This window comes from Protopterus annectens, chromosome 6.part0, assembly GCF_019279795.1.
Source record: "Protopterus annectens isolate FY-2018-M chromosome 6.part0, PAN1.0, whole genome shotgun sequence".
In the NCBI taxonomy this organism is placed as follows: Eukaryota; Metazoa; Chordata; order Ceratodontiformes; family Protopteridae; genus Protopterus; species Protopterus annectens.
The window spans coordinates 944686942-944710653 of record NC_056737.1 but is presented as its reverse complement, the minus strand read 5'-3'; the positions used below and the strand labels follow the sequence as shown (position 1 = coordinate 944710653).

The following is a 23712-nucleotide window of genomic DNA, read 5'->3' as shown; positions in this document are numbered from 1 at the left end:
AACACCAATCAGAACAAAACATGGACAAAACCAAGGTTGCTAAAACCCTCAGGGACACCTGCCAGGAAAACAATCCAGTTGTATTACTGTCTCATGAAACTATCGAAGCCCAAGATGTAACAGAGACCAAACAGCTGTATCCATGAGACAGCACTACCTATTGTATCTCAAGAATATAGCTCAACATATGCTTATTAATGAAAAATTGAAATTAGCAATTTTGCTGCATGAAGGGACCATGTGTGTTCAACCACCTTCACTAAACAAGCCATAGCAGTTACACAACTATAGTGTTCTTGATTCTGAGTCATGGGAGTGGCAAGGGATGCTAAACTTAGCTTACAAGGGCAAGCACTTAATTAGGATCATCAGTGTTATGGTCTTTGCAACAAGACCTACCTCCTTTAATTCCCTCCAAATTTTGAAGCAGAGGTTCTCGCTCCTAACCAGGTACATCACGGAGGGCATCACAATACTCAGGAAACTCCCCCATGACTGCCCACTGTGCCTGTGCCGTACCAGCTATTGTGGACTTCACCACCAAGCCCCCGAAAACCTGGCAGTCACCTCAAAGGAACAACTCAACAGCACCATGCCACAACAGTCACTCCACTACCCGCGATGGCCCCCCAAGGATGGCCTCTGAACCCCACACAACCTAAAAGTAAACCACTGAAAGAGCACCTGCCATGGCAGCAATTAAACATGATGTCCCGACTCCAGACAGCCCCCGACTGCTATCACAGCCAAAAACTTCAGAAAAAAAAACAACACTCTGCAAAATGTTATGTGGTTGCAGCTACGCCCGAACCACCATGTACTGCTCTGATGCTGATATAAACCATTCATCAAATAACCACAGATAAAGGTAGCTTTAGAATGATGCCAGAATAAGGGGTTGCGTTAGCAAGGTCTTTGAAAATTATACATATAACATGACCATATATCCACTACCTGACACACTAACCTTAACCAAAAAGCTGTATCCATGAGACAGCACTGACTAAAATGAGCCTACCATTGTGCATGAATTTACCTATATATCGACTACCGACACACTAACCTTAACCAAACAGCTATATCCATGAGACAGCAACGACTGAAATAAGCTTACCATTGTAGAAAAAAATAAAAACATTTTTAACGTGTAATGGTTCTCATCCAGTTTCAAAGCGCTTCTCTTCAACGCAGTGCTTAAAATCTGAATAACGAAACCCTCACCAGCCAACCAAGAAATTACTTGAACTACACATCTCCTAGCCTCATGGAGCAAGCGCACATACACAACTAAGGCTGTAACTGGTCTAAGGCCCACAGCACTATTGTACTTGCACAGATTGAATGCCACATACTACTGTCACCAAACCAATGAGTAACTGTGTATGTGTTTCAACACTCATGTCAATATTTACCCCTTTTGTTTCACTTGGCTTTGCATTTGAGGTGAATTTGAGGAAATCTTTATTATTTCAAACACATCACATGTAGGTTATGATAGGAAACCTATAACCCATTCATAAATGTTTTTTAACTAATTGAAAGAAATGTGTACTAGAAGATAATGTAGAAAGATGTGTTTTGGAAGCAAACTCTTCATCTTCAAACAACGAGACTCAAGCTCTATAGAAACGGCAGATTCCCGAAAAGGCAAATTGTGTCATCTCACCACCATTCCCCCAAAATAACACACTGTAGAAAATATTGCCACGAAACCCCATACATTACTTGCTCCTCCCCTCACTCCAAATAGGGCATGCTCTGTAAATGCTGCCTAACAAAAAAAAAAAAAAAAAACCTTTACACTTACTGTTGTAATCACCATGCCACAATCCACAAACAATGAAGGCCTGACAGGTGCGCACCATTCACATAATGTCGACAGCTGCTAACCTATCCCGCGCATACATGACGAAAGGCCATACCTTCACAAACCCCTGAACCCACGAAAAACACTCCCATCTCACCACTAAGCAGAACCATTGAAAATTGCCCAACACCTGAACTTACTGTGCCCATGCAACCAGTACTTAACAGATGCCTCGCGATCTGTGAAAGCACCTGAAACTATAACTCTGATTTTTTTTTGTTTTTTTTTTTTGTTTTGTTTTGATGCAACAAATTTATTACCAAGTTGCCCAACTGAACAGTGAGGCCACACTGCTTCCTTTAAGCCACCCCAGCAGTGAAATTACCACAAAGCCACACTTATTCCCTTAATGGGAAGGCAAGGTTCTACAATCCTAAGAAGATGGAAAGCCACCCCAGCAGCGAAATTACCACAAAACCCCACCAACAAAATACTGCTGCCTTGTATCCACCACCAAATTCCAACATCATATCCCATGTACCTCTGCTTACGAGCCCCACTAAGTGCCGACCATAACCATAAAACAGCACTCCAAACCCTGCCCCAGACCACAATTCAATAATTCTATAAGTATTAAAAGAAAAGTAAAACACTGCCTTACTCCCCTTTAAATAATTAACAACCAGGAATAAAGCATAAACAATCTGGCAATTAATAGATATCCCCAACCTTGCAAGTGGAGTCCCCACTACACCCCTCCCAAAAAAATAAATAAATAAAATAATTGTACCGTACCTTACCACTATTAGCCCAAGGCCTACCTTAACCACCTACAGGTCATAAAGGATGTAGTACATGCCAAAATGTGATTTATTACCCAGCTACACTTGTCTAATCCCCTTAAGCCCTTCCCCCTCTTATCTCATTTCCTCCCAATCATCCCTCCCTCCATTTAACCCTTTCACCTCCCCCACCTACTTAACTCCCATTAATATATCAGCCTAACCCTACTGAAAATGTCCCAGGACAACTTTGTTTGTTACCAAACCTCATTTAGGAAATTAAGGAGAGAGAATCACTTAGGCAAAGTAGTGGGTAGTTACTAATACTTTCATGGTGAGAGTTGCAGCCAAGAATGTAACTACTTATAGAGAAGTAGTGTTGTTAGATGGGATATGTTAACAAAGTTAGTACGTACAGCCAAATTGTATAAGTAATGCTAAGTTAATAATTAACCTGGTGTGTTACAAGTGTAAAGCCAGGATTCAAATGTGTCATTTGAGAGATATTTTGAAATTATTAAGATTGCTTATGGATCTAATACTATGTGGAAGGATATTCCAATTTTTAGCAACAAAGTCAGAGTAAAGAGAGTTGCCTGCTGTATTGGATGCTTTGTTAGATGATCGAAAGCTACGAATGTTAGAGTAGGGTTACAGAAGATTTTTTAGTGAAGGTATGTTGCTAGGATTGTGCATTATTTTGTGAGCCATTATTAATTGATTATAGTTCATAACATGAGGTAGCTCCAACCAAGAAAGATTTTTAGGCATTGACAGTGATGGGTTGAATGTGTGGAATCTGTTGCGAATTTGGAAGTCTTATTGCAACATCATTCTAATTTACTTAGTTCTGATTTTTTGACTTTGGTAAATAAGGGGGATGCATATAAGAGTGAAAAGAGAAGGTGGGTTCTAGCTCTGGCAATTCTTGCAATGTCTGTTAAGAATTTTTTGTTTCTATACATTGTTCTCATTTTCTTGTGAACCTTTTTGATTGTGTTAGAAATGTGCATGTCAACTTTTAGTCTGTTGTCAATTATGATGCCTAGTTTTGTTTGGAAATCTGGGAAAATCCTAGTATTATTACTGGCAGTGATATAAAAGTTAGCTGGGAGGTTAGTGGGTTTAGATGGATGAAAGATCATAAGTTTAGTTTTATTAGGGTTGAGAATGAGTTGTGAGTTTGCTAGCCACATTTCAATATCAGATAAGGCTTTTTGTGTGACTGTAAGAAGTTGAGTTATTGTGGATGCTGTACATATGAGGGTTGAATCATCTGCATATTGTATGATAGATGCTTGACAGGAGGCAGTATTAAGATCATTTATGAATATGCTGAAGAGGAAGGGCCCTAGAATTGAACCCTGAAGGACTCCTATTGTAACAGGAAGGAGTGGGAATAGATCTTGCTTCCATTTCACAGCTTACTGGCAGCTAGACAGATAAATTTAAAACCAGTCAACAGCATCAGGGTTGATATTAAGATTATTCAGAGTGGACAGTAACTTGGGAATCTGTATTGAATGCTTTAGACATGTCCAAAAAGACTGAAAACAATATTTTGTCATCATCTCTGAAGTTATTTTTAGTATTAGTGAAACTTAGAAGAGCTGTAGTAGTGCTATGATATGGTCGGAATCCATGCTGTGACAATGAGAGGAGATTATTGTTTAGAAGGTGTTTAAGAAGATGAAAGTGGATACATCTTTCCAGCATTTTAGAAAGTGGTGAAAGCATAGCAATGGGCCGGTAGTTTGTTAGTTCTGTTGAATTGCTTCCTTTGTGTAATGGTGTGATATATGCAATTTTCCAAATAGCTGGGGCATACTGTTCTGTTATAGAGCGGTTTATAAGTATTGACTCAAGGAAGCCAATTATATGTGCTGTTAATTTTAGATATTCTGCTGGTAAGTTATTTGCTGTCAGTGAAGTGGGTTTCAACTTCTTTAATAGTTTTGCAATAGTTTGTTTTGAGTCTGTATGAAATGAGAATGCATCTACAATATTGCCTGGGATGTTGGTTGTTGGCATTGTGGGAGATTTACTATTCTTTGTCAGTGCTAAAACACTTTCAGTGAAGAAAATATTAAATCGGTCAGCAATATTGTTTGCATTATCAGGTAAGTAGGGGTGGAGTTGAGTTTTGGCCAGGATGAACTATGTTTTTGTGGTTTCATTCTGTTATTTCCATTATAAATTAGAATAGTAGTGCTGTTTGTCTAGTTTAATTTGATGTTTGACACTGTTTCTAACCTGCTAGTAAATTAAACGGTTTTGGAAGGATTTATTTTTAGCCCAAGTTTGCTATGCTTTGTACCTTTGTTTTAAGTGGGTATGAGTCTCATGGGTTAACCATGGTGTGTAGTTGGCTTTGACACAAACTTTTCTTGGAGGTGCAAGTCTATTCAGAATAGTAAGGAAGGTGTTACTAAAGTGTTGCACAGCAGCATCTAAAGGCTTTTGCTTAAGAGGAGTCCAGTCTATTGTTTCAAGAATATTAAGCAAAATCTGTAAGTTAAAATTTTTCTTATTACAAAATGAAAATTTCATAAAATGAAAACGAAATATAAAATAAATTCCGGTGAAAATAAAGTAAGTTAGCTTATTTCATTCAAAAATCATGCATATTCACATCGTCTCTGATTAACCAACATAGTGATATGTAAACGTCTCACACACAGACTGCCCATCCCTAGAAACAATTCATTTTTTCTGGGTATACCTCAGTTGCTTAATTTTAATCAAATCTGGCTGTCCCCTGCCATAAACAAACTTCACAACAAAAGGAAGAAACTGTTGCAGAAAAGAGAAAAATCCCAGGATGCAAAAAAAACCTCCCGTACCAGCCTCAGTAAGAAGCTGAGATCCCTCATAAAATCTTCCAAAGATAGTTACGAAAATAAAATTGCCAAAGATTCCAAAGACAACCACAAGGCATTCTATAACTATGTCAAGAATCTAAATGGCAATGCTCAGATCTACTCTGAGCTACAACAGAATGGCATTAGATATACTGATCCCAAGTATATTGACAATATCCTGGCAGATCAATTCAGTGCCAACTTCACCCCTCTCTCACCCCCTAAACAGCCCATCTCAATACCGGAAGATTGCCAAATTCCAGTAATAACAGCCACACAGGTAAAAAAATGCACTCTCTAAAGCTAAGAATACAGCATCCATAGGACCAGATGACATCCATGGCTGTGTACGAAATGAACTACAAAATGAACTGGCACCTCATCTAAATGTCATGTTTAATCATAGCCTCACCTCAGGCTTCGTGCCCACTGAGTGGTGCACAGCTACAGTTATCCCACTCCACAAGGGGAGATCCACCTTGGATCCCAGGAACTACAACCCCATCAGTCTGACGAGCCTGATCTGCAAGGCCATGGAACGTGTTATCATGGAACTTATAAACAAAGACATTGGCAACCTTCAAACACTGGAACCCACCCAGTTTGGGTTTGTGAAGAGCCGATCTTGTCACCTGCACCTGATTGACTTCTTTGAATCAGTCTCCAGAGCCATGGACAAGGGTAAGGTGATCCACACAGCCTATCTGGACCTTGCCAAGGCCTTTGACACCATCCCTCACTCTGGAATCATAGATAGACTTATTAAGCTGGGCATTAATCCCTACGTCACTCGATGGGTTGCCAACTGGCATACTGACAGAACCCACACTGTGAAAGTAGCCGACTCCAAATCCAGCTTCAGACAAGTGACAAGTGGAGTACCTCAGGGTTCAGTCCTGGGACTGATCTTGTTTGGCATCTATTTCTCTGAAGTACAGGCCAACACTAAGGGACTCTGGCTAACAAAGTTTGCAGATGACTGCAAACTGGGAGCCATTATTGAATCCCCAAATGATGTGGAAACTCTACAAAAGGGCCTTACAGAAACAGACGCTTGGTGCCAGAGCCATGGGCTCAAGCTCAATGCCAAGAAATGTATAGTTATCCCCTTTGGGAAAAAGCATGTACCCATGAATTGCCACATAGGTAGCAGTACACTAAACACCGAAAGTGTGATAAGGGACTTAGGGACACAGGTGGACAGTGGTCTCACCTTAGATAACCACATCACCACAACAGTCAAGAAATCCTTCTATGTGGCACACCTCATCACTAAGGGCTTTTCATCCATCAAAAAGGAGGTCATTGTCCCACTGTACTCATCCCTCATTAGACCTATTATAGAATACAATGCCCCGTTTAGTATGTACCTCTCAAGACATCTGCAACAACTAGTAAGGCTGCAGAAATACCTCACTAAAAGAATCACAGGCCTAAAGCAGATGCCCTACACTGACTGCCTTAAAAAACTCCAGCTATACTCTGTTGTATATCGTCTACTCAGAGGTGATCTCTGCTTAACATACAAGGCCATGTCAAATCCAGAGCTGTTGGACATGCTACACTTAAAGAAATCCCAATCCCTCAGAGCCACACATTCCAGGGATCTAAACCCTGTCATTACAATAAACATAACATGCTGGAGGGATAAGTTACTGACCCAGAGACTCCCCAGACTCTGGAACAGACTGCCCATACATGTCAAGCAGAATGTCTCTTTGGCCCTCTTCAAAAGGAACCTTGACGATTGGATGGGAGAAAGGAAATTCACCCCGTGGATCACATCAGTCGCCCTGCTAGACAGGGGTGCAGGGAAATTAATAGTGTGGGAAGAAATAGCCACGGAATTGTTATGGCTAGGCTTGTATAGGCTCTAGGGCCGATAGCCTAGTACCAACCTATGAATGTATAAATGAAAGAAATTCTGGACACAGTTAATATTTCAAATTGTTTTATGTAAATCTGTGTGTGTGTGTGCATGCGTGTGTGTGTGTGTGTGTGTGTGTGTGTGTGTGTGTGTGTGTGTGTGTGTGTGTGTGTCTCGTGAGCGTGTGTTTGTGGGTTATGTACATTTCATCTCATGCTCATTAATCAAGCAAGAACTATTGAACTGTGGTGGAATACAATTCAAGTCCTAATTAATTATATGGAAATTGTTGGACATGCCTGCCAGAAGGACATATGGTAAATCTCATTTCAGATATGTAATGTGGTATGTTTTGTGACAGAGTAGTTTCATTGAGCTAATGAGGTCAATAAAAAGGCTGAAACATGCATGTCCAAACCTAGTAGGGTTTGGCTTTATTGGCCTGAATTAAGACTTAAAAAATAAAAAAGTCAAAAGCATTGAGAAGCCAAGCAATCCACTTATGCTGTGCTGATGAGGTCAATAAATAGTCGGAAACATGCATGTCCACAGCAAGTGGGGTTTGGCTTCACTGGCCTGAATGTATCTATAAACACTAAAAAAGTAAAAAAGACATGGGCATTCAGAAGGATAACCATTTGGAATGTCGGGATGTGCTACAGTGATTCCTGAAATGTGAAGAATGAATGACAAAAAGAATGGACATATATATTAAGTCTGAGGTGCCATTTCTTGAAATATTCCATTTTCTCTGAGGTATGGTGATATTAGAGATGGTATTTATAAGGTGGGTGCAGTGGAGTGCTTGTACTCCCTGCAAAATAAAGTTTTATTGAGAATGATTTTCAAGATTCAGTCTTCTACTATGTTTTGGCCTTTTTTTTTGTTTTGTCAGCACTCAGCTTTTTGAGTGCTAATATTTCAATAGAAAGACTTCAGAAGCCATGCACCTAAAACACTTGATGTCCTTAAGGGGTAATTTGCAAATATTTCATCAGCCTCCATTACAGGAGGTTTAAGGTAATTACACAGTGAAAACTGTAGCTTGGCTGTTTTTTCTTGCAGTTTTTACTGAATGATTTGTTTGTGTACCCTTTTTAACTTTTGGTTATTTGAAATATATATATGGGTCTACTTCAGTAGACCGAAATTCCATTTAATAGAATCTTACTTAACACTGAAGCATGTCAAACCCACCCAAGTGTGGGGCTTCGGCACCCATACACCCTCCTATACTGCTCCTAACTAAATATACTAACTCTAAGAGTGCACAATAGTGGGTAAACAGCAAGTTCCCCCATGTTGACCAACTGCCCCCTTTCCCAGATTAAAATTGCTGTGATGTGAACATTCATCGAAATAAGGTTTTGGTGTTGTCGTCTCGGTTAAGTAAGATTAAATTAAATGGAATTTTGGTCTACTGATGTAGACCTACACACACACACACACACACACATATATATAGATATATATATATATATATATATATATATATATATATATATATATATATATATATATCCATATATATATATATATATATATATATATATATATATATAATGGATATATATATATATATATATATATATATATATATATATATATATATATATATATGGGTCTACTTCATTTCATTGAAAACTCATTCACTGAAACTCATTTGATAGTCCCTGAGCACAATTCACTGAAAACTCATTTGACTGAAACTAATTTCGTCGAAAGGTATATGCCCTCATCCCCACTGTAGTGCGACCCTGGAGTTAGTATATACAGTAAATGGGGTGTGGGGGGCACAGCCCCCCCACATTGGGGTGTGGGGGCATGGGTCCCCCCACATAGTTTGGGTATATATTATCTTATGGAAATAGTTATTCATTTGACTTTTTAAGTATGCATGTTTGTGATACCCCCCACACTCCCACCTTATATATATATATATATATATATATATATATATATATATATATATATATATATATATATATATATATATACTAACTCCAGGGTCGCACTACAGTGGGGAAAAGGACATATACCTTTCAATGAAATGTATTTCAGTCAAATGAGTTTTCGGTAAAGTGAGCTTTCAGTGCAATGAGACTTCTATCAAATGAGTTTCAGTGAAATGTGCTTTCTATCAAATGAAGTAGACCCATATATAGATATAGATATAGATATAGATATAGATACAGATATATCTGTTAAGTTGACATAATTTGGTTGACTAAGCACATGGTCAACAGATGTGCAAGATTGCATTCATGGGGTTGGGGAATATACCCTTTCCTCAGTATTGTGTGAACTTGGAGTTAGCATATGTAAATAGCAGTGGTTACGGGGATGCATGTTTGCACCCCCTTAAAGTTATGTTTTTTTTCTTCATGTGCAAGATAATTGCTCAATGCATAGCATATAGCAAGGCTAGCTGTCCTTGTGTGCCAGAATATCTATGGAATTTGATAATAGAGTATGTAGTACCCTTGTAGTAATAAAGTATATAGTATGACTGAAAGAAAATGATGGGAGTTTACTTGGAAAGTAAATGTCATTAAAGAATTAACATATGAGGACAGACAAGATGGATTGCTCTTCCTGAAATAGAGATAGTTGTATGGAGGTATAATCCTGGTATATCATACTAGCAGGGAAAAGTTTTTCTCTGAATGCACTGGATTACATTCTGTGAAACACTGACTTAATTTAAGAAGTGCGCTATGCTGCATGAATGGAACTAAAATAACTAGATGCATTTTGTTTCTTTGACTTATCTGACACTAGTTGATTCCCCTGACAACTCTGGAATTCTAGATACAAGTAAATACAAAAAGAAAGAAAGGAGAAAGTTCACAACAGATAACAAGAAAGAAAAAAGAAGCCTGTAATGTAAGGAGAACACATACTAAAAAGGACTCTGCTTTGTTATCTAACACACAGATTACAGGGAATGATAACATTTTTCTGTCAGAAAAACAATGCACAGAAAAGGGTATCATGTCCAAAAGAGAAGGTAGAAAAAAGAGGCAAGGGGGCAGGTGAAAAGGAAGAAATCAAAATTTAGCACGGAAGGACTGAAGAACATTACTGTAAAAAATAATAAATAAATAAAAATAAAATAAAATAAAAAAAAGGGCAGTGAGATGTTGACAACATGGCTTAAGCTATGGATGTACAAAGCCAGCTGAATGAGATCTGTATACTTGCCAATGTAATATGCAGTGATCACAGTGGGATTAATAAGAAATAGTGGTGATGAAGATCATTCCTTTGTAACAACTGATACAGCAGATATTACTGAATTAGGATTTGAAGATTCTTAGATCTGATCAGAAAAAATATTCTTGTAATTGGAGATTCAGTTATTAGAGGAACGGATACGTTTGTTTTCAGAGAAGATAAACATTGAATTGTGTTATGCTTGCCAGAAGGAAAAATAGTGGATATTAGACAAGCCTTAGAGTGCCTTAACATAAGGAAGTATGGATCTGCTTTTATTCATGTTGATATCATCAAATTATTTCATCCGCAAGGACTCTCTGTTAGTAAGGAACTTACAGCCCTCTTAAATAGTATAGCTTGTACAGTGCTTGGAAGTATTTTTCACAAATCACATATAGAAAGGAGAGTCAGGTGCCATGAATGAAAAGATGGTTTGGGTAAATACCTACATGAAAACATGTCCTGTTTAAAAAAAAAATGGAAATGTGTAGACCATTAGAGATTAATTTGGGGCACACACATGTTCAGAGAGGATGGTGTACATTTGTCAAGAACAGGAAAGATAATTTTTGCAGCAGTTATTTTGCAATATTTGCCAAACATAAAGAAGGAGTTTGCCAGAATGAAAATTTAACAGTTCACAGATATCTAAATTTGATGCATCTCTGATGGTTGTTAATTCTAGGAGCATTAATAATAAAGTTTTATTATTAGAACATTTGCTACATTCCCACAAGACTGAAGTTATTGCTTGTGAAACATGGTTAAAGAACAATGACTGGAAACCAGTTCTGTCAGAGTTTAATTTTTTTTTTTACTGAAATAGCCATCCTACCAAAAAAAAAAAAAACAGGTGGCGGTGTTATGATAGGGATCCAAGATAGTTATGAAACCTGTGATTATTACATGTTCAGTGATGCCACCAATACTATAGATTGTGTAACTGTGACAATAAAGACAACCCTGTAACAGATAACAAGAAGTGGAAATGTGTAGACCACCTAAGTCAAGTGCTGATGACCTACAGGAACTCATACATTTGTTGCATAAAACACAGGAGGGAAGAATAATATTGGCTGGGCACTTAAATCTACCAGAAACCGAGAAACAGCATTAGTAAGGAAATTATTCACAATGTATATTTATGAACAGCAGTTGCTTCAGATTGTAAAAAAAAAAAAAAAAAAAAAACCTACCAGGGAAATGAACATACTAGACATTGTTTGTTTTCCTAAAGAAATTACTGTTACTTCATGTCAAGCTTTACCACCATTGATGGTGTTATAAAGGTAAATTTGTTGCTAGATAATTCTGCCAACTGAGAGCTAAAACAATGTACAGAAGATTAATTACGGATTATATGGAAGCAAAACAATTACTATGTAAAACTAATCAGAGTGATGCATTCAGTGGAAAATCTACATAAGGAATGATAAAAGTTTAGTAAGAGGAATTGTTTGAGTGCAAAAAATTAAAATAAAAAATGTTTAGCACTGGGATTTATGCATACAATGTCAGGGAGATATATTTCCATATGAACCAGATACCTGGTTAAAGTGAGAGACAAAAAAATTAAAAAAATGGAAAACAGGTTGAACTACAACATTGAAAACTGAAATAAACAAACTGGGCAAACAAATAGTATAAGACAAGATCAAGAACTTTTTGAGGAAAATGCATATAAAGAGACTGAGCACAGGAAACCATTTTACAGATGTGGTGCGGAGACATGCACTTGTTAAACATTTCTTTAAGAAAAAGGGAGTAGAACAGCCCCAGAGACATAGAATCTTAAGTCAACTTTCATGTTGTGGTAAAATAATGAAGACGGCAATATTAGATAAGTTATTGCCAGAACCGTATAGGTTCGTACTTGTAACCATATATCAGAATGCGTACACTGAAAATAGATCTCTTACCTGTAACATGGTGTTCTATAACAATATAACAGTTATGAATGAAAAATTGTGCTGTGATGTAATTTATATAGTTTTAACTTCAGCATTTGACAGTCGTATACAAAACACTGATCAATAAATTAGAACAATTAGGTATTGATTTACTTTTGATAATATGAATAGCTGCATGGCTAACAAATAGGACATGGCAAGTATCATACAGCAACTGGACAGGTGAAATGTTTGGCTACACTCAGGGTGTCCCACAGGGCTCTTTTCTATGCCCTTACTTGTTTAAATTATATCTTTCATGCCTATCATTTTCATCTCAAGTTCTACAGTCTGGATGCAGATGACCTGAAATTAGGTAAACTGATTACATGTGTTGCAGATAACGCATGTTTGCAAAAGAACTTGACTAAATTGACCATTTGAGTACAGGAGAATATTATGCTGATAAATCCATCAAAAACTAATTATATGAAATTTGGGAGACATAAACCGATAGCTGAATATTTAATACAGCCCACAGTGATTGAAACTATAGATTCATTTAAAGACCTGGTTATGTGGGTAGATCTAGCTTTGAGTTTTTTTAATTATATTAACCAATTAGTTAATGATAGTTATAGAACTATAGGTTGTATGAAAAGATTTATATAGTTTAGGAAGTCAGAAATCATGAAGTAATTGTTTGTTAATTGCATTGGACCCAAACTTGAATATGAATAACAATATGGAAACCTTATAAGAAAACAAGCATGAGTAAACTGGAAAGAGTGCAGTGGAAATATACCAAGAACATTATGGATGTGAATATTTAAGTTATTAATAAAAGACTAAACTATCGATACTTGCACAGTGCCTGTTAAATATATTTAAGAGGCAATCTTATTTGGGTATATAAGGCTTTTAGAAACAACTATCTATGGGAATATTTTGGGTTTGAAGAAATAGCAGAGACACATCAGACAACCTGTGTAGAAGATTCTATAGGAATGTGAAGTGTACTAACTGGCTCTCTGAGAGAACAACTGATGCATAGAATAGACGACCAGGCTACATTAAAGCAAGCACTAGTTTAGATATTTTTAAGAACAGTCTGGACATTTTTTATGGGAACAACTGTTTTGGTATATTGGCAGACTAGAAGGGCATTAATGCCCAAGCTTGAAATATTTGTATGCACATATGTAATCCAGGTTCAAAAATTTCTTAAATGACAGCTTTAGTGCACACATTCTCATAATGCATGGACTCAAATACTTAATAGGAACAACTACGCCATATATATATAAAAAAAAAATTGCAAGAGATACACCCCCTGCAAGAACCTTACCATTATATCCCATTACTTTGTAACTCTTACTTCAAGGTGGCTGTACCCCTAGAAAACAGTGATCAGTGTTAGGCAACACAACACTTGTTTTGTTCTTTCTCTAAGAGGCTGTGAGAGTGGACCACAGATAAATAACTGCTATTTGAACACTAGGATCATATTCCAGCATGAAGCAATCAACATTACACATGCAACAGCTACAATGGGTTATGATGCCAAAAATTTGTGACTTAAGCTCAGTTGTTCTGAACAAATGAATGCAAACCAAAAGAACCACTATGAAAAGGGAAAATACAGTGAAAGGGTACCATCTGACTCGGACAGCTTACTTAGTAATTCATGTAAGTTGAAGATGCTTTTAGATAAATGCACGGATGAAGAATGTATCAATGATCTTAATGGCTGGGTGTTTGTAGTTTTAAACTGAAATTCCTGGATTCATACTGTAAGTTAAGGTGAACCTATTCCCATGTACTAAAAACCATTATGATTGGTCCCCCAGTCAAGACTGATGATAATGTAGTTTGTTCTCAGACAGTAATTATAGAGTTCGTCTGTTGGGTGTTCCCTTAGAATGCTTATCAGGCTGTTATCTAACAAAAATAATATTGCTGCTGTGATTAAAGGAATGAACATAATGTTCCATCTGCAGTGCATATGCAGAGTTTTCATGAGACAATACTGTCTAAGTAACAGTATAGCAATAATACAGCCTCACACAATTAAAGTGGTCTAGATATTTAGGCAGTTAGCCTATGTATGGCTCATGTCTCACTGGAGCTTCAAGGACTGCACTGATGCAAAACATTTTGATGGTCATTAAAAGAATCTTTCTGTGCTTAAGAATGAGACTGCCTATTTTTGTATTGTAATCATTGTTTATTGTATATAGAAGCAAACTATGATTTTAAATGTTTCCATTATTTACAGGCTCTTCACAAAGCAATTCTAGATGTTGATGAGACAGGAACAGAGGCTGCCGCTGTAACTATAATTGAGCTGACACCAAGGACAGCCATCCATGAACAGTACTCTTTTAACCGACCTTTCCTTTTTCTGGTTTGTGAAAATGAAACAAAAATGATACTCTTCATGGGAAAACTTGCAAACCCTTCAGAAATTTCAGAGCCAAACTAATATATAACTGATACTTTGTTTAACATGTACCTCAACAAAAAGAACTATGTTGTTTAAAACCTGTTTACTATAATTTTAATATATCAAAAATATTGTGATATAAAATAAATCAACTATATATATATATATATATATATATATATATATATATATATATACATGCATATACATTTATTCATATATTTGTTTTTATCATTTAAGAACAGAGTCAGTTCACTAGCAATAACTGAGAAGTGATAGTCAAAAACCACTAAATGCTCAAAAAGCCCATGTATATATAAAAACTGAAGAATGAACATATTTGGCTGATTCATATCAACAACATGCTTTGATAAATTCAATATTTATTTATTTATTTATTGACATTTGTTTACTGGGAAAGTCTGACTGGGCACAGGTATCCTTTTTCAGAGATGCCTGGGGAGAAAAGCTCTAAGGTATCATATGTAACACAATCAATATTTGCAATACATTTTATATTATAGTTTTTTAATGTACTGTTTATAAGATTGTTCTATAATGTGCATGTGGATGTTCAGGAGAAGTGAGAGGTATATATTCAAAATATTTAAGTAATGCAAATAAAAGAAGCATTATATACACGTGTTGGTAAAAGTACAGTACAACAGTGCACAGAGAGTGGCATCTTGTCACCTTTACCTACCTTCATACATGGAGGCAGTCAAGGTCCTTCAATTATTTTGTAAACAATGAGACTTCAAGGTTGTTATTGGAGAGTGTCTAATTGGATCAGTCAAGTACCTCGGTTAACAAACTAGATAAATAAATAAATATATTTTTTAATGTATTTCTTCTTTGAACTGAATTTTATGTGTTTTAATACTCTGCTACCTCCTGTACCACTCTTGTTTCTAATCAGATTAATCTGACATTCTGCATTATTCATCCGAATAATCGTATCTTTTGCATTGCCTAAATCCATCTGTAGATTGAGTCACAGTGCTGACTTTCTCAAGGGCAGAGCAAATTCAGATCACTTAAATGCTCTAATCAGTATTTGTAAGCTATATAAATTGGGTCTACTTCCCAGGTCTGATAACCTTTAGGAGCAAAATGATAAGGTTTTACATTAGGCGTTTGGTCCTTGAAGTGTGTTACAACCTTCTATGTAGAGCATATTGTACCTCCAAGAATGAGACCATTCTGCCTAGCACAAGTTTAAATTGTCAAGTAATACTAAACATTGCACTCTGCAGTGTACATCATTCACATTCGAACAGTAACATCATTTGTAATAAAAAGTAAGGACTGCCATGTTAAAGATACTAGACATCACTGTTGTGTTCACGCTACTTCCCATCCTAGAGACCAGGATGCCAGTTGAATAACAACCAACCTTATATTCACAAAATTCACATGTCTCTGGTCTAATTGGCAATTGTTCTAAATAAGCACATTGCACAGAATTGGTTGTCCATTTATTTATAGAACACCCATCCTATTTATGAACTGAGTTGGAGACTGCAGTCCTCAAGCTAACCTATGTTGTCTTAAAGGCAGTATACCAGGCATTTCATAAACAGGTGTAGTGAGCAGGACCATTTATAATGTGGTCAGACATTGGCCTTTGCAACATAGAAGACAGTGGGCCTGGTAGGGCAGTGGATTGTACAGACCACTATCTCATTGCTTGTTTCACTTTGAATGTCAGAGATTTAGCAATGTAAGTCCCTGTACCATTAGAACCTGCAGGACAAGCTATTAATAAGCCTTCTAAGTGACAATGGCATGCAACATCAGCAGTAAAAAAGCTTTTAGAAATATATATGGTTGTCGGCATTATGGATACTGCATATCTATGACTTCAGATTGCAAAGATCCAAAGAGATGAGACTTACCAAAAAGATCCCTTCTTTACCGAAACACACAGCAGGTACCTAATGATCCACTCTTACTGTTAATGAGAACAAGCAGGGTCTGAAACAAGTTTCTAACAGTTCATGATCAGTACAGTGTAGGAAACAGAGGCAGCATAAAAGAGGTTTAGTTATGGCATACCATTCATCCCAGTATACTAAAGTATATGTTATTTATGCTTTCATGCCAACTGCTATCAGATTAAAATGAGATTATAAGTAGTAGATTTGACATTCAGCTATTACTGAAAAGGCTGATCCCTGATGTTCCAGCAAGATGATGTGAAACTATGCCCTGTTTCAACTTGTAGAAGGAATCATATGCACAGGTAAACATATTAGTATGCAGCCCACATCTAAAAGCAGAAAAACAAAATTGAAAATACTGATGTTCACTTTGAAGGTAGTGTTTTGGACTATGTTTTCAAACAAATGGAGAATCCATTTTCTAATATATGGGATGGACCTAACGGTCCATATGTAAGTACTGTTACTTCTGAAAGTATGTTGAATGCTAGCAACAACTGCAGAAAAGACATTTCTGAACTTGAAAGACAAACTGTTTGGTTTATTTCGCTAGAGGTTGAGATTTTGTACTTAGAGGAATGCATCAGATGGCGATGCATTCCTCAGGGGCTCAGGACCTCTAGATTTCCGAACTGTGTCAAATTCAGTGACTCTCTTTACAATAATTTGCTTAATTTATTTAATGAGACTGGGATTACTATGATGCAATTGTTATAGTGAGATAGAGAATATCAAAAGAATTATGCATGTCCTGGACTCTAAAACCATAGATTATATTTGTTTCAACATGATGGGTCATCTTTACAATGGCATTGGGGCAAAAGTGGATAGGCATAGGGCCTCAATAATCAGTAGGAAGCAAAATAAGCATATTTTGTACAACATGATGGTTTGAACAATGGGCCTTATGAAGTTATCACTACGACTCCTGGTGATAATAATGTCCAGATCAGCAATGACAGTGTGCATTACAATGTTAATGCAAATATAGATATCCCTGGGACTAGTGGTGTTAATATAAACACCAGTGAAGTCATAATAACAAAAATGTCACTTATGTGACAGTTACTTCTGGTTCAGTTAATAGCCAGACTTCAGACTTCAGGTCCTTTTTGTGATGGACCAAACAGGGAACAAATGGACTCTCAGGTTGTCCAATCACACACAGAACAAGACGAGAGGGAAAGGAAAAAACAACAGGAGAAGAAATTAGTTGATGTACATTTTTTGAATTTTGGTATTCATGTCTGGAATTTGTCTAAAATTGAACTGTCTCAAGATGCTATTTCAGTTTTGAAAAAAGGTTTTTCTTTTATTCTTAGTCAGTCTGTCAACATTACTAAACTTATCGTTGATCTAAAATTATTCCTCAGGAAGTTAAATTTAAAATACATTTTGCACGATACTACTTTTTTGATCAATAATGGTGTCAATAGATTCAAGCGTAACAGTACTTATAATCCACCCTTGCGTAACACTTTACAAGCTTTTGGTGAATTGTGTGAAAGTGATTTGAGGAATATCAAACGTGATACAAATGTGTATAATTTGACCCATAATGAATATCAGGCGCTTTGTAAACTTAGAAAAAATCAAAGTGTTAGACTAATGAGAGTAGACAAGGGTGGTATGATTGTCATTATGCAAACATGTGACTATATTAGTTCTATGGAGAAAATGTTACACAATGATAACACCTATATTAAAGTAAGTATCGATACTATCAAAGCCAGTTATTTAAGGGTGGATACAGATCTGTTTGATATGTTTTGTCAGGGTAACATTGACCACGACACCTGTGAATTTTTGCAAGCTGAGCATCCTAATATGGGTGTATTGTTCAGTATACCAAAAATGCAAAAGTCTCAAGTAGACCCACCTTTTCGACCAATTGTTTCAGCAAAGAGGTCTAAGACTGAAACCATTTCATTATGGTTAGATTCTGTATTAAACCCAATTGTCCAAGTCTGTAAATCTTATGTAAGGGATTCATGGCATTTATTAGAAATTCTCAGTAGACTTATACTTCCTGCTAGCGAATTTTATTTTGCTTCTTTAGATGTGGTGTTATTATATACCTGTAGTGACCAAGATACTGGAATAGTATATCTAAGGGAGTATTTAGCCACATTTATTGACTTCAATGATGTTAAGATACACACTATTTGTCAACTTATGGGGTTAGTGTTGGACAACAATTTTTTTCAGTTTAACAACCAATATTATAAGGAAACATCAGGTGTAGCTAAGGGGGCAAGGGTTGCCCCATCCTTTGCAAATTTAGTTATGGCTATGTGGGAATTGAAATTTCTACAAAACCACCCACAGAGGTAAAATGTTTTTTATATCAATGATACATTGATGATTTGTTTTTTGTTTTGTTTTTTTTTTGTGAATGGGGAACAAGGAGTAATTTTTATCCCTTATAAATGATTTAAATAATACCACTAATTTTCGCAAATTCAGTATGATAAGTTTTGGTACCATCCTTAATTTCTGGACATTCATTTGACCTTTCAGGTGTGTGATAGGACATTAATTAGTAGTATTTTCAGGAAGGATATTTTTGTCAATCAATACATACACAGAGATAGTTTACATCCACTTCATATGAAGAAGAGTGTTATTAAAGGTCAAATAATTAGACTTAGTCGTCTCACTTCGAGTGATAGTATGTTTTCATCAGAAGGCAGATGGTCACTGAGACCAGTGGCTTCAGTATAGCTTTTCCCATTCCTATAGTTAATGATATGCTGCGTATTAAACACATCATTATTGACAATTGGAAGGTCCTAGTAGGCAATAAATAATTTATCCAAATAGTAGGGGATAAGCCTAAATCTATCTATAAAATATGTTTCAACATCAAATCCATGATGGAACAAGCTTCTAATATGACTCAACATTTTAGACATAGTATGGCAAAAAGGACTTATTCATGCAAAAGATGTAAACAATGCAGATATATAAGTAATGCGTCATTGATTTTCTTTAGACACTGTAACAGAAATATTTAGTCCACAAATCAGTTTTTCTTGTGATACAGAATGTGTAGTCTATGCAAGTATATGTGATTCCTGTTTTTCCTTCTACATTGGAAAGACTATTCAGAGTCTTAAAAGAAGGATTTATGAACATTGCTTGGCTATTAGAAAAACAGGATTTAACCAATGCTTTAGCCAAGCATGCTCAAGTTTGTTCAGATTTCAAGAAATCGTTTTCAGTGAAAGATTCTGTAGCCAATAGGGAGTTTATTGGTAATTATAAGATTTTACTTGAATGCAAAGAGTCTCTATGGCAAATTAACCTGGCAGCTGACAAGCTACCAGGTTTGAATGAAAACATTAATATTAAGTGCTTCTTAGCACTAAGGTGAATTTTTTATTAAGATTTCTATATATGCATCTTTTTATACACATGTTCATACGCATATGTGTTTTAGATGCAATTTTTCATGTACTTGTATTTTGTATATAGCAGCATCGCAATATGATTGGATAGCTGTTATCATGTGATATACATTCAATTGTTTTAAAATGGGGCTGTATGAGAGGTTTGTTATTTTCTGAAGAAGTTCAAGTTGAATAAATTGAACAAAAGCGCTAATTTTAGTGTCTGCTTCTCCTGTGTGTTCATCTATGTGCATTGTTCCTGGTTTTAATCATTTTTGTTCGCATTTCATCCAGATCATTTATTAATTCTAAAATCATTGACTAAAATTCCTTATACTTTCTTATCTGCAATAAACAACCAAAAAATGTAAAGGTCCATTAAAACCACAAAATCTGCACCAGCTCACATTTAAAAACTTAAAAATAGTCATCATAAAAACCTGTTTGACAACCACCACCATATGCTTCCCCATCCACCTTCACATCAGGAGACAGGGTACTTCAGTAATATTATGTTAAATCCCACTTATAAAGTTGAACACAAGCAAAACAAGCAAATACCCCCCTAGATATATTTTAGTTCTGCCACATATATTTCTTTAAAAGAAATACAGGGGTTTGAATTGTGCCTTGGCCAAAACATTAAATTGAAGATTATATAAAAAAAAATCACTAGGGCAAGTGACAGAAATAAAAGTAATGGGTATCATTTAATTTTTCTCACTTGCTGATAAGTTTTAAAACCCATTAAATATCTACCAAAACTCTTTGTTTACAGCAAAGGTTTGAGCATCTGTCAGCCAAAATCTTGCAAATCCAAAACAAATTATAAAAATATCTATGCCAAAAAATCAACCCTTACGAGATCATCATTTTACAATTTAAATAATATCAGTGTGTTAAAGAGCAGCAAAGGATTCCAAGGTGTCTTATCCTAAAAAATGGGCTTATCTGCTTTACATTGGTCTATCTGAATCTATGCAATGCAAGCCTAAGCAGTATGTCATGTATGTCGCACAGGTATAGTTATATGTACATGAGCATCAGGTCTCAAACTATTGTATAAAATTGCAGCACCCTGTAAGTACGTTTATATGTATGTCACTTTCCAAGCACACTGGATCATATAAGTTAAGTAGTAATTTGTAAGAGCAGTAGAGGTAACAGAAAGATGAAAAGATGCCAAGTATCTGAAGATGTGAAATAATTTTCCTCAGAAAGGGTGATGATGCAGATTTAGGAAACAAGACATTTAAACATTCCTGTGATGAAAAAAATTCATTTGTTAAGAAGAAAAATATCACTACCAAAACAAACAGCTTACTGACTCAGCATCAAAGAAAATGAAACTGCGGTGCAGATATATTTATATTGCAGACACTAGGTATATTATAACAATTCATTCATTGAGGGACTAGAGACAAACAGAATAAAGAACAGTTAATCCAGTCTAATAAATCACATAAAATGTTCCTGAAAAATATAACATCAAAAAAGCAATTTCTTAGGGGAGCAAACCCCAGTGTTCACCTTTGGAACCCCCTTAATTGCTGATACTAACTCCAAGTTTGCTTATCAGTGAGATAAGGGAGAAACTCTGTGTGCAAGTGATCAGTGGTCTCACAAAAACAGCAATCCTACTGGACCGGTGCAAATGACAGTTCAAACATGAAACTCAAAATACAATAAAATCATGTCCAACATGACCCACATCCGAAGGAAAAAAACAACCCAAACTGAAAAATTCAAAAATGCATTCATGCACATAATGAAAAGAAAATCAGTGAAAAGTCTATCAAGCGACTCTGCAGCAAAATGCAAACCAGAAACAATCGCCCCAATCTGAATCTGTCTTGAAAATATACAGAATATAATTTTGATAAAATAATACCCTAAAGCCCAGAGAACAAAAGACAAAAATAAATTTATGATCTTCCAAAACATTGTCTTGACCTTTTTAATTTGTGATAGTGGCCTTGTACAAATATATAATAACCAAAGAGGCAGTATGTTTAAGGCAATAATCCAAAATGACATTTTGTTCCTAGTGCATATATGCGAATAACTGTTCCAAACTCATTGCTCTGAAGCATTAGTCCACTGAAGAAATGCTACAGAACAGCTAACAGAACCAATAAAGTTAAGTAGCCAAGATAATAGCCACTTTTTATAGATATGCATGATAAAGGTTACCATTAACTGTAGTGCACTATCTCTCCTTACTTATGTTTGTTTCTCATTATAATACATGCTAGGCATACCTGTCAACTGTTATGATTTAGGCAAAACACTATGATTTTGTCCCACAGATTTATTTAGCCATATTCCTTCAAGATTTACTGAGGTTCTTCATAAATCAGACCTGTTTATTGGTACATACCTTATTAAATAATTGGACTAAGCCTATACAAAGATTCCTTTTCACTAATACTATATAAGATATGCTGTAGAAAGATATTCTACTATGAAAAATAAGAAAATCTTCCTTTTTCTGTTTTTCCTCCTATGATTTTTAAAAGCCAGCTTTGGGATCCTTAGTGCTAAAAGGTTGAGAGGTATGTGTGACATTCCCAATCTGGGCCAGTAATCAAGGATCCTGAATCCTCAACACTGTCACTGGAGAGGGATGTTCACCTGGAACAAAACTGGATATACCCAGTATTTCCAGATGCAGCTCCTTGCATCAAACACAAGAGCACATAGGGAACACACTCAGCCCAGGGCTTGGGTTTCTCTCTCTCTTTCTCTCCAGGTCCCTAATATGACTCCCCACTGGCACAGCTCTAGAGTTAAGTTTTCAGCCAAGTATTCAAGCCTAGTCATCCACAACTCTGTCTGTAAAACCAGTGCTTTGCATCCCTGGTCCAAGTATCTGACACGCACACTCTTTGAGATTTGATTTGTGCACACACACACACACACACACACACACACACACACACACACACACACACACACACACACACACATACCTGGGGAAGGCTGGCAAAGTTTACTAGCTATGCCCCCTTTTGCGCAGACTATAAAGTAGTTACTGCCACCAGACATTCACAATCCAGCTACTCTAAGGGTCTTAAAGGGTACCCAATTATACTGAGTGAAATTGATATTAATACAGATGGTAGTTTGACCAATGCAGTAAGGCTTTCAGGAGTGGCCACAGTCACCAAAAAGATATGAGTACTCTCAAAGGGTATTTTAGTCACATCATGATTTTAGGTTTCATAAATCTACATTTATTCCACCTACTAATAAACATGTGGATATTTTTCAACAGTGTGTCCTCAAATAAAGATTGCATGTCAATATGACTACTGACCCTATACCTAAATCTAAAAAAGAAATTGATAGGTTTTTACATCTACTCTTAAGTGAAGGTATAATCACCAAACAAACTTTACATCATTTGACTGGTTTGGATCCATTGCCACAAAGCATTATTTACTTCCTAAAATACATAAAGACCCCTACCAACCACTGGTAGGCCTATTGTGTCAGGGAATGGA

The 23712-nt window shown here is 36.2% G+C and overlaps 1 protein-coding gene across 2 annotated transcripts in view; it reads left to right on the top strand.

The window, feature by feature from the left end:
* LOC122804626 (alpha-1-antitrypsin-like) overlaps positions 1–15718 on the top strand; it is a 161950-nt gene extending 146232 nt beyond the window's left edge. For both annotated transcript variants that reach the window (XM_044074598.1, XM_044074597.1), the window contains exon 6: positions 14704–15718. In XM_044074598.1, the coding sequence (XP_043930533.1) occupies positions 14704–14910 (207 nt within the window). In that variant the 3' untranslated portion in view covers positions 14911–15718. The remainder of the gene's footprint in view (positions 1–14703) is intronic.
* The last annotated feature ends 7994 nt before the right edge of the window (positions 15719–23712 follow it).